Source organism: Marmota flaviventris, chromosome 2, assembly GCF_047511675.1.
Source record: "Marmota flaviventris isolate mMarFla1 chromosome 2, mMarFla1.hap1, whole genome shotgun sequence".
Taxonomy (NCBI): Eukaryota; Metazoa; Chordata; class Mammalia; order Rodentia; family Sciuridae; genus Marmota; species Marmota flaviventris.
In genome coordinates this window covers 149,786,367-149,799,538 of record NC_092499.1, presented here as the reverse complement: position 1 = coordinate 149,799,538, position 13,172 = coordinate 149,786,367, and the positions used below count along the sequence as shown (strand labels likewise).

The 13,172-nt window shown below is 37.2% G+C and overlaps 1 protein-coding gene across 4 annotated transcripts in view; it reads left to right on the top strand.

Annotated features, from left to right (window-relative positions):
- The window catches only part of LOC114080805 (ceramide synthase 3), a 159,471-nt gene extending 146,565 nt beyond the window's left edge, over window positions 1-12,906 (top strand). For all 4 annotated transcript variants that reach the window (XM_071608667.1, XM_071608668.1, XM_071608666.1 and 1 more), the window contains one exon: window positions 10,319-12,906. In XM_071608667.1, the coding sequence (XP_071464768.1) occupies window positions 10,319-10,489 (171 nt within the window). In that variant the 3' untranslated portion in view covers window positions 10,490-12,906. The remainder of the gene's footprint in view (window positions 1-10,318) is intronic.
- Window positions 12,907-13,172: the final 266 nt, after the last annotated feature.

Below are 13,172 nucleotides of genomic sequence, written 5' to 3'. Positions count from 1 at the left end.
TCATCTCCATGCCCCTCCCCAGAAATGTGCCTTACATAAGACAATTTTGTCTTTTACAAGAGTTTAATAAGGTTAAATCATTTTGGTTCCAAATTCAGGATGTTCTGTTTCTGCTAGTTGTGGGATGTTCTGTCATTGACAGAGGGTATCCTTCATGGTGACTAATTTCCAGCTTTTCCTCTGAAGGCAGTTCTCCTCTGCCCATGAGGCATACCACATGAACAGCATTTTCCAAGAGCATTCCTGTTTAGTGATATGAGGGCTCCAAGACCTGTTAGGACCAGTAACAAGGTCTCCACCAAGTCACTGACTTGCTGTTCATGCTTTTCACTGTCCTTTTATGTGACCAAAGAGGAACCATTGGGCAAAAACTCTTTTTTTTTTTTTTTCAAGTTTCAAATATTTTATTTTCTTATTCATACAGTATGAAGTTTTCTAAAGATCCCACAACATGACGTATCATGCAGAAGAAAAACTAAACATTCAACATAAACCACCCCCTCCCTTGCCCACCCTTCACACAAACTAAAAAAGAGGAAGGAAAAAAAAAAGGGAAAGAAAACCCCTCATTCCCAAGTAAGGAAATAATGTTTGCACTATTTTTCTATAACGCCAGCCAAGATATGCACAAGCAAGAGAAATAGAAAGCATTTGCTAAAATATCGGTAACAAATAATTATGTACAAAAAATTCACAAAAGACTAGTTCCCCCTTGAAGCAGAGCACATGGCAGTTGACACTGGAACAGATCAAACCACTGGCTGGGATTGTAAGCCACGTACTGATCCAGAGGAAGAAAGTTACATGTAGTGGAGATTTTCAGTTTGAACATTAACATTTCCAAAGTTTGACAACATTATCTTTTAAAATTATGCAAATTATGTAAACAAGAGGTACATTTTAAATCGATCTACATGCAAAACTCCATGTCATGCAAGGACACCAAGCACCGGGATTTTTCTCTCACAGACAGAGCCCATGATGTGCAGCACTCAGTTGAAGGAACAGCGATGGCAGGCAGGTGTATTCAATTTAAGATTCATCCACCGTGATTTGACCTGCCCTTTACCACTCATGATTACAAAACCAGTTTTTATAGAAAAACTATATAGGGAAAGACTATTGTCATATAAAGCTACCCAAAATGTTTTTCTTCCAGCCAGTAGTACCTTTGCAGAAAAGGGAAGGGATAACATCAAGTGGTGGAACATGATACACTACTTTTATATCACACAAATTTATTAAGTTACCATCCATTACCAATTGTATGGGCAAACAAAAAAAAAATCATGCGCTTCCTATGCCTTATAAAAAAGTTTATGCAGTATCAATTTAGATAAAATTTTGCTCTTCTGTGGCATATAGATTAGCAAGATTTCTCCCATTTAAATCACAAATGTGTGGGTGTTTAGATACATACATGCACATCAATGTCACCAGTTTCTTAGATTAGCTGCAAGTCTTTTGAAACACAGAAGGGAAACTCATGATTCAAACAGGACTTTAAAAACAAATTATTCATCTATATATAATGAAACAAACAGATACCGTAAGCAGTTACATGATTACTTCAGGTTTTCATTAAGTAATGCTAAAGAGAAATCATGAATGCCTCAGATAGCTTCTGGTCTTTATAAAACCACGGGGCAAAAACTCTTGAAAGACCTTGCAAAAATTACATTCTTCCACCTTCAATTATGAAATAAATAGTACTGTTAGTAATTTATCCAAGAGGACCCAGAGCTTTTTTGGAGAAAACTCAGTTGAATGAATAGTAGTTATGTTAGCTAGTTCTAGAAAGCAAATTATCTAAAGTGATCAGAATGGTAATATGCTCTCTTAAATGGTGACTGCTAAGCCTTCGCCAGGGGGAAGCTGGGTCTGGCAGAAAATTAGCAGATGTGCTGCCCTGTGCCTTGGCAAATGAGAACTGTGCACTTACCACAGTCCTTTGGCTGCTGAAACCTAGGACCACCCCTCCACTATTCAAAGAAGGTTTGGATCTTTCTTTATGCATGTAAAGTTTGGGGCCATTAATGATTTGTGGGAGGGTTCAGAGTCAATAATTTGTATCAGAAGAGTTCTAATACCCCAGAAACAAAACCTGGTAACCTGGTAAATTCTAGCAGCCCTGTAACAACACCCAGTAGGGAGTGTTGGTGTACAACAAGTGGAAGGGTAATAAAATAAAAGAGGCTGGTTGATTCCAAGAATGGGACTCATGCTGGTCATGTAAGAAAAGTGTTGGCACTCAATCAAAGCAGACCGGTAGAGTCCCAGAAACCTCTGTGGCTTGATCTTTAGCAAGTATGTACATTCCTCGTTCCCCTAGAGCACATTTGATTTGGTTTTGCTTTATATTAAGTGTTTTAATTGCTGGAAGGTTTTATAAATTGGTTTGTTTCTTTTCTTGCAGGATACACAAATTTTTTAATATTTATTTTTTAATTGTAGATGGAAACAATACCTTTATTTCATTTATTTATTTTTATGTGGTGCTGAGGATCGAACCCACGGCCTCACACGTGCTAGGCAAGTGCTCTACTGCTGAGCCACAACCCCAGCCCACAAATATTTTTTATAGAACATATGGTCTCCACCTTTTATTAAGCTTTTCTTATTTCAGCTGATATGTCTAGAATACTTTACCCCGTGTTTTTCAAATGGTGGGTTATAAATCATTAATAGGTTGCCAAGTTCACCACTTAGATTTTGACCTTCAATTTTAAATGAACTACAATAGAATATGTCAGTGTCTGTTTCACTTAGTAAAAATCATTAGGGATGAGCTTCATTATTTCAGGCCAGTCCTGATGGCATCAAGGGCAAGGTCAGAATAGGGGAGAGAAGAGGTGGTGAGCCAGTTGGTGCTCAGGTCAGGAGGAAAAGAGAGGGCAATTTCTTATATGGAGAACTGACCTCAGTGAGAACTGGGGTGTGTGTGTCTCCTGGGGGCCCTGTCTTTTCAAGTATTTTGCACAGCCTTCTCCAGCAGGGGTCTGCAAAGGACTGTTTTCACTCTGTATGCCTTGTAAAAGTTACTGAACCCCTCCCAGCCTCAGTTTTCTCTCTTTTAAAGTAGATAATGCTTCCTGTGTCCTGTGGTTGTGATGAGAAAACGTTATTGCTTATAGTGACTTCTTAGTTCAGTGACTGGCCCATAGTAAGCCCTCTAAGTATCTTTGCTGTTATTTTTATATTAAAAATGGATAATTATGATTGTAATGCATTCCACTATTGTCATGTAAGAAATAAAAAATGACATATTTAAGATAAAATTGAATTTAAAATAAGTTTTGATTTATATTTGGATTACACACACTGTCTAATCTATATTATTCAACCTTGCATAACATGCAGCCAACTACATGTCCACCCAACAAACTCTTACTGCCAGGAAATCCATAGGGCTCCTTTCTGAGTTTGGTTCATCATGGAAGGCAGTGGCTTTCAACCCTGCCATACCCATAACCCTTCACTAGCCTGATATTAAATTCCTAGGTAATATAATTTACCTAGAAATGTAATTTCAAAAAAATAATATAATGCCCAATTGTCATTAAAAAAGAGATAAAATGGAAGGGTTTTCTGGTAAAATATACATTTTGTACATAAAATGTGTGCATGATTATAGTAGAGAGCATAATAAAGCCTACAGTGATTGTATCTGTAGAATTATACCAATGGGCAAGCTATGAGTATGGGTTGATACAGGTGACTCGAATGTCATTGGTAGTGTTGCCATCAGTGACATGGTTTTCTGGAATTGAGGAGTTCAGAACAAAACAAATTATATTCTTTCTTTGATTTATATACATAGTTGCATGCCTGGAAAATTCAGAACACATTTGTTTTTCCAAATCCATAGGAGATTGGTCCTAGGACAACCCCCTACTCCAGGATACCAAAATCTGCAGATGTTATATAAAATGATGTAGTATTTGCATAGAACCTATGCATATCCTCCTGTATACTTTAAATCATTTCTAAATGACTTAAAATACCTAGTTCAATGTAAGCACTATGTAAACAGTTGCTAAAATGTATTGTTTAGGGAATTATGAAATTAAAAATTTATTCAAGTTCAGTACAGAGGCAGTTTCTTTTCCTTGATTTTTGGTCCTCAGTGGGTTGAATCTGCAGATGTGAAACCCAGAGAAGACAATATATTAAAGCCATGCAGTTACTGTAGTTGGATGTAAAATGGTGTTTGATTCTAGTCCTGAGCAGGGTTTTCACCTGCTCGTATGTCTGGTGGGACATGTGAATGTGATGTATATTTGAAGGATGTTGGGTTCTCTAGCTTCTCCTCACTAAAAGTCGGTAGTGCTCCCAACAACCTTGGCAACCATGAAGATGCCATAAAGTCTCAAAATGCACCAGACAATCTAGGGCCTCTTCTTAGAGATGAAGGTGTAGAAGATGTGGCTGGGAGGAGACAGGGTGGCACTCTTAAGGACTGGTTTCTTTCATCGCTAAAGCAGCTCCTCAAGTCTTAAAGAAATGAGTAGATAGATGCCAGTTTGTCTTTCTGGAAAGAAATTAGGTTCTTTGTTCCTTTTTAAGTTTCTCCTTGTTCCCTACAAAAATATTTTGATAAAGGAATAGGAAGCTTGATGGGCATTGATGTTCCCTGAGTATGGCCCTGACCTGGAAGATTCCATCTAGATGAGGATCTAAGATCCAAGCTACCAGTATGTCAGAGAAAATATATCTTTCTCTGTTGCATCATAAGAAGATTTTGAGTTTACTCCTCAACGTTTTCAGTGAAGTTTGTTTATTTTGAGGTGCTTCCTGTGTTGTGGAAAAGCACAGAACCTACAGAGAAAAGTCCCATGAAGTTTAAATTTCTGTGACTAAACCAGTAGAATATGTGCATATTGGTTTCTTTCAAAAGCCACATTTTTGTGCAGATTGCACCCAGAGGAGGTATTTGGTTACATTTATCCTGAGACTCTTGGGAGGTGGTCAGTTTTAATCTGCTTGTCACAAAAGGAAAAATAAGTTGTATGATTATGGAATGTCATCTTGAAAAATGATGTGAGAGGAAACTGCCTCTACCTTCCTCCTCCCATCCCCATTCTAAACTGGGTTTAATAGAAATGCTTGTGAACTGGCTTAGTGGGTGACCCTGGGGTCATGTCCATCACTAGACTTGCAGAATTCTCTTACTTGTTTTAATAATTCATACCGTCTTTATTTTTCACAACCAGGGCCAATCTACACCAATCCCTGACCCCTTTCTCAGGGTAATGTTTTCCTTCTAGGAGATTTCCTAGCAAAAATACTTTGAGAAGCAATGCAAGAAGAGGAAGAAACATAAAACTCTTAATTAAAAACTGTAGTTAATGAACCCCTGCATAAAGAAAACATCATAATTACCGTTAATAAAAATACCTGACAGCAAAAATGCCTATCCAAGTAATGCCTTACTTAGCAAATGGTTATTGGGGAAACCATTGTGTGTTTTTTTCTTTTCTTTTCTTTTTTTTTTGGTACCAGGGATTGAACTCAGGGGCACTCAACCACTGAGCCACATCCCTAGACCTATTTTTTATTTTATTTAAAGGCAGGGTCTCACTGAGTTGTTTAGCACCTCACTTTTGCTGAGGCTGGCTTTGAACTTGAGATCCTCCAGGCTCAGCCTCCAGAGCCACTAGGATTACAGGCATGTGCCACCACGCCTGGCTGTGTTTGCGATTTTAAAAGAAATCTTTTAAAGTGTTGTTTTAAAAAGTATCAACAGTAAAAATATATTTTATTCTGTGATTTTTAACATATGTATATATTTGTGTAACCATTGCCATTTTCAGGATATAGAACAGTTCCATCATTCAAAATAACTCTTTCTTATAACTTGATTCCTCACTGCTGATTATCTATTTTCCATCCCTATAGTTTTATCTTCTCAAAAATGTCATGTAAATGATGTTAGTATGTCATATAGTAGGTGACTTTTGGAGACTAATTTTTTTTTTACTTATACTTTTGAGATCCATTCAACTTTTTATGTGTCAATAGTTTGTTCCTCTTTATGGTTAAGTACTGTTTCATTATATGGATATACCATAGTTTATCCATTTAAAGGACATTTGAGTTGCTTCCATTTTTTGCAATTATGAATAGAACTGTTATAAATGTTTGGTTTATATGAATATTTATTTCTCCAGGGTATATACTCAGGTGTAGGTCTGCTAACATCTACACCTAAGTATGTGTACTACAGTAAACATTTGTTGACTTTTATGAGTCACTGCCAAACTGTTCTCTAGGGAATGTGCACCATTTTTAATTTCCTCCAGCAAGACATGAGAGTTCTAGTTGTTCTGCATCCTTGATAGCCCTTGGTATTGTCAGTATTTTTAATTTTAGCTATTCTAATGGGCTTGTACTCGTCATGGTTTTAATTTGTGTTTTCTTAATAGCTGATTAGGTTGAACATTTTTTCATATGCTTACTTGTCATCCTGCATTCTGTTTTATGAAGTACCTATCTTTATGCCCTTTGCTCATTAAAAAAGATATTGTTTTCTTATTGTTAAACTTGGAGAGTTCTTTATTGCACATGCAAGTTGGACATGTGATTCACAAATATTTTTCCCCAATTTGTAGCTTATCTTTTCCTTCTCTGGATAGAGCAAAAGTTTTTAATGAAATCCAGTTTATCAATTTTTTATTTTATGGATTATGCTTTTGTGCCATGTCTAAGAACTCATTGCTCAACCCAAAGTTGAGTGTTCTAAAAGTTTGATAGTTTTACATTCTATATTTAGATCTATGGTCTATTTTGAGCTTACTTCTATACAAGGTATGCCATTTAGATCAAAGTTTACTTTTTTGTCTGTAGTTGTCCAATTGTTCCAACAATTGATGAAATAGGTGTATATCTATTTCATTTTTTGAAACTATTTTAAATGTTATGTTGGGAAGACTTTCTTTCTCCATTGAATTGCTTTGAACCTTTGTCAAGTCAGCTGTATCTGTGTGCATCTATTTCCAGAGTCTATATTCGGTTCACTCTACTGATCTATGTGTTTATACCATTGTTAATACTATCCTGTCTTGATTACTGTTAACTATAGTATGTCTTAAAATTGGATAGTATAACTCCTCCCATTTTATTCCACCTTTTCAGAATTGCTTTAGCTATTTTAGGGTTTTTTTTCTTGGTATCTCCATATTAATTATAGCATTAGCTAGTTTGTATGTAAAAGAAATCCTGCTGGGACTTTTATTGGTAATTTGTGGAACCTATAGATCAATTTGAGAATAATCAGTAATTTTGCTATTATGCCTTTCAATCTATGAATATGTGTTTATACAATCATTTAGATCTTTGATTTCTTTCATCAGAGTTTTGTAGATGTTACATTCAGACCATATACATGCTATGTTAGGTGTATGTATATTTCATTTTTGAAACTATTGTAAATGTTATGAATTTTTAAATGTCAATTTTTATTTGGACATGCTAATTGTATTATATTTATGGCCATTGTGACAAATTACTAGAGACCTGGTGCTTGCAACAGCAGGAATGTGTCCTCTTAGAGTTCTGGAGTGGGACATCCATAATCAGTCTTACACTGGAATCAAGGTGTTGTCAGGGCTGTGCTCACTTCAGTCTAGTATAAAACTGCTGTTTTCCTTGTGTAGCTTCTGGGGCTTTCTGACCTTCTTTGGTTTATAATGACATTATTCCAGTCTCTTCCTCTATCTTTACATTGCCTCTCCTCTATGTATGGAATTCCCTCTGTCTATATTTTATAAAGATCTTTTCGATGGCATTTGGGGCTCACCTGGATAATCCAGGATAATTGTCACATCTCCAAAACCTTTGCCAAATCAGATAATATTCACAGGTTCTAGTGATTCAGTCTTTGAGGACATTTTTTTAGCCTACCATATTAGTGTTTAGTAATAAAGGTTGTGGTGTGTGTGTATGTGTGTGTGTGTATATGTGTGATTCTGTGTGTTGATCTTTATTCTACAAATTTGCTAAACTCACTAATTTTATGGTAGATTTCTTAGGATTTTCTAGATAGATAATTGTGGAGAGCGGTGACAGTGATTGGGAGACCAGTGTCTGAGATTGGGGTCCCTGATGACTTCATGGCTGTGGCACGCTTGGTGACTGGTAAAGTTTCTATGCAAACTGTAGGATGCTCAGTTGCTATGGCAGTGCTCTCCATGGGGAGACTCTGTTGGGAGAATCTTATCAGCTTTGACCTTATTCTCAGGCACACACTTCCTTTCTAAGATAGCTACAATGTTTCACCAGTTCTGCTGCTCCTGAATCTGCCAGCAAATTAGAAACCTTAAACAATGGACTTTCTTGAGAGCTGCACAATGCTCCAGACATTGCACATTGCAACTGTAGAATGTAACTGAGGAAATAACTGCATACTGTTGCTAATTCTGTAACTTTCATGAATACAAAGAATAATGCTTACATAGTCTTTAATCTGATTAATGAGACATAATCTTTAATAAAGATTGCTGGTGTAATTCTTCAGACCTCTTCTCCATCAGAGAGCAGTGCTCCACCCTACCCCAGCTTTATCTTCAAGATCTGCGTGTATGACTCTTTATTTCTTCCAATATCCCATGGCCCCTCACCAGAACCTGCTAGTTTGGCCGCATTGATCACAGCAGATAATGATTATACCTGCAAATAAACATACTTCTTTCTTTCTTTCCAAACTGTATGAATTTTCTTATCATGACAAAAACTTCCAACACACTGTTGAATAGGAATGGTAAAAATGGACATTTTTGCGTTGTTCTTAATCTTAGGGGGAAAGCACTTACTAATTCACAAGCATGATATTGGCTCTAAGTTTTTGAAGCTACCCTTAAATAAAATTGAGGAAGTTATTTTCCATTCTTTCTTTACCAAGAGGTTATTTAAAAAATCACAAATGTATGTAAAATTTGGTCACATCATTTTTTGCATCAATTAATGTAACATACCTTCTTTAGATTATTAATATGATGGATTACATTGATTGGTGATTTCTGCATTTTGGAGCCAGCCTTGTGTTATTGAGACAAATCCCACTTCATCATGAAGTATTATATGCATTGCCCATTTTGGTGTTGAGGGCTTTTTGCTATATGAATTGATATTTGTCTGTAGTTGTCTTAAACTGTCATTGTCTGATTTTGGTGTCAGGGTAATTATGGCCTTATAGGATCAGTTGAGACACACTCCCTCCTTTTCTATTATCTAGAAGATACTGTAAAAAATTTTTTATGATTGTGGAATCCCATTTTAATTATAGCATAAATTAACAAACCTAAATAATACAACTACCATAAAGCTAAAATTCTCATTTACATAAAAATTTATTGTTATTTCTTCTTTACATGTTTCATAGAATTTGCCAATGAAACCATTTACCTGGGTGCTGTTCTTTTCCAGAAAGTTTTTGACTACAAATTCAATTTTTTATACTTTTATGAATATTCAGGTTATCTGTTCCATCTTGGGTCTTAATCATTTGTAGTTTTTGATCCATTTCATCTGAGCTGTTGAATGAATACGCATAGAGATGTTGATAGCTTTCTGTTATAATTACAGTCTGCAGTACCTGTAGTCATATCCCCTTTTTCTCTGGTAATTTTTTCTTTGCCTCTTTTTTTTTATTTTTCAGATTTGCTATTTAATTATCAATGCTTTGGTCTTTTCAAAGAACCAGCTTCTGGTTTTATTGTTTTTCCTTATTTTGCTTATTTTCAATTTAGTTTCTTTCTTTTGTTTTTATCATTTCTTTCCTTTTGAATACTTTGAGTTTATTTTGCTCGCTCTCTCTCGTTTCTTAAAGTTTAAGCTCAAATTGTTTGAGACATTTCTTCTTTGCCAATATAAACAATTAATGCTACAAATTTTGCTTTCGAGCACTATTTTAGCTACACTTGACAAATTGTTTGAATTTTAATTTTCATTTAGTTCAAAAATGCTTTCTGATATTATTTAAGGCTCATTCTTTGGCCCATTTATTATTTATTTTTATTAATTTCATTTCCAAATGTTATGAGATTTTCCTGTGTGTTTTTTTTAATAGTGTTGACATCTAGCTTTAATTTCATTATGGTCTGGAAATATACTTCATATAATATCAATTATTTAAGTCTGTTAAGGTTTGTTTTATGACCCATGATTTGGGTTGTTTTATGACCCATGAACGTTGGTTGCATGGATATTGGATCTTCCTCAAAGGGAGTCAGACCTCTAAACTGGGCCTGTTCATTTGCATATGCAATCAAGACTATTCCTGAAAGGCTGTCACTCACAGCCAATTCTTCCCTTTGTCTAGAATATCCAGGATGTGAGAAGTGATGATGAAGATGAATATGAAGAAGAAGATGAGGAGGAAGAGGAGGAGGAGAAAGAGAAAGAAGCTGCCAAAGACAAAGACAGAGACAGTTTGAAGAATGGCCTTGGGGCTGACAGGCACCTCATTCCCAATGGTCAGCATGGTCGTTAGCTTGAAGCCCATGTCATTCCCACAGCACAGCATGCTACAAGGACTCCTGGGAGCTGGAAATGCTCCCTTTTCCATGGCTGTGGCCAAGAAGACCCACAGAGATCCCAGATACTGCCCTTCCCTCTTTCTCACCTTCCCTCCATCCTAAGATGTGTTTAACAAAATGTTGTTAACTTGTGTTAAATTGTTAAATATTCAAATGCCCGTGGATTTTATCGCAGTTAGAACTCACACTGGTCAATAATTTCAAAGATTTCTCCAAAGCACCGTTTCAGTTCTAATTGCATTCATTCATACACTTGAGACTTTTAACTTTTTCAGGAGTTCACTTTGCTTTGGTCCTTTTACCTTCCCACCTTGCCCATCCTCATGATGGTTTCACAAGTGCTAAGGAAACCCATTTTTCTCAGGTGTGTTTGGCCACAGAGAGCAACTCAGTTCCCAAAGATGAGTTGAAGTGGCAATGGGACAGTTGCAGAAGGATCAAATAAGGAGATAGGCTTCTGGGGCTCTTGGCCCCTTCCCTTGAGCTAGAAATGGTAATGGGACAGTGACAGAAAGACCAAACCAGGAGATAGGCGTCTAGGGCTCATGGTTCCCTCCTGCCACCTGCAAGCTCAGGTGCTTTATCTCTACAATGTGACTTCACAGGGTGGAGTAAAGATCAAATGAAATAACAGAGGTGGAAGTGTTTACTGTCACCAGTGTATTATTGCTAATTGAACCTCTTTGAGCTATGATTCCAGCTCTGTTTGGGAGAGAGAAACCTGACTAAACTTGGTATGAGTGGGACTGAACAAAAAAGCACATTCTTAAACAATTCCTCTTAAGTGCATCTGAGATACCTGGAAATGCAAAGCCCCAGAGGGCTGCTTCCACTTGATTTGGTAACTATTTGTTAGCTCCATAAGGATAATTCTCAGATTGCCCTGGAATTCACCTCTCTCAGGTCCTCTGAGAGGATCAAGAAAGTGAGTTTTGGCATGTTTCCTTCTTATCTTTTGCTGGTTTCTCACGGTTTTCCTGTCTAAGAGAGAAACTTAACCTGTGCTGCCCTGGCCCCTTCTGGCCAGCAGGGCTGCACTGTGGGCTGTTAGGGTCCATCTGGGGCCTCACCAGGGAATGGGGCCCAGGTCAGGTTGCTCACTGAGCCATACCACCCAGGGAGCCTGAACCTCTAAAGTGGCATGTGTGGGAGCTGCAAGACCCCCAAAAAACTCTTGGAAACAGAAAGAGGAAGCCGTACATTGCTTCTCTGCTATCCAACCCAATCAGACCACATAACAGTAAAACTATACAACACAGAAGGCCAGAAAATAACCCTGAGAAATGTCCAAGGACAGGCTCTGGAGTCAGTGTCAGCTCTCTGGGAGGATGGATAAGGGCTAGTAAGTCAGTGGCTGGCGATCCTGTCATCTCCAGGGGAGAATAGTAGGGACTACTTGAATATTTCCAGTCTGTAGCCTTGTCTTCGCAAGGGACAAGTCCTGAGCAGCGTGTCAGGGGTGACCACAGAGGCTCCTCAGGGTCCTGCTGACAGGAGAGACTGAGCCTTCCAAAGAAGAGTTTGAGCACAGTATGCCTCTTCTCTTTACAATTATCCCAGCCTCTTGTATTGGGTCAGATTTTTGTATCTTCATCCTATATTGCACAGGGACTCATACTGTAAAGCCACATGAAAGTCAGCCCCAACCAATGCAGGCCATAAGGCCATTTGAGGAGAAAGGGTACTATGCTCACTAAAAAGGTCTGAGACTTTTGGTTCTTAATGAAAATATGTTTTTAAAACCTTCAGGCCAAATAAAAACAGGCAATCAGACACCAAAACCTTTCAGAATTCTTTCCCCAACAAAATCTTTGGTTAAAGAATTGTAGAACAGAAAAACAAGCCTCAATTTTTCTCTGCATAATATTTGCTTTTATGAGTACAGTAACATATGCTTTATCTGTATAATGTGATATTATATATCTAAGATGCCTCCACTTACTTTGTGGCATGGCTATTGGTTTATTATTAATATTATATTATTATTGTTATTTTGGGGGAAGAAGGTCACACTAAGATTACTTTTTATGTTTCCAGTTATCAGAGTATTTTTCCCCTTGATTTATTCTGGTCTTATCTCAATACCAAATCTCTTTTTAAGGTAAAAAAATTGTTTGCTGCTCTCTGTCCTCCAGTTTTTTTTTTTCCTCATTTGATTGTTAAAATTAAAACTGATATATCAACTCTTGATACAGCTGGAAGCACTAAACTACATTATAAGAGTGAGATACAGGTTTATAACATCCTTTAGGGCATTTGAAGTTAACTTAAAAGGTATCCTCTTTTTCTACAGGACACAAGGGCTCAGGGCTATGCAAGATGACTTTTTAAAATTGTAATCCACAGTGCCATCAATATTGTAATGGTAACGACTTACAATAAAACAGAAACAAAATCTAGTGTGTGTGGTGTTGCATGGATTTGGCATTTACATTGCTTGGCCTCTGAGAGAGAGAATTACAGGTCTTCCTGCATACAGGAAACAAAGGTTTGCCAGTCCTACAGAAAGGCCTATGGGGAATTGAAGGGAAACTGAGGAAAAGGGATCCAGCTGTAGATTTTCAGGCTGCTGGTCTCCTGATGCCAGACATCAGAACAAAGGAGGTGGGTGGGGCCCAGCTGAAAACCCCAGGCCTG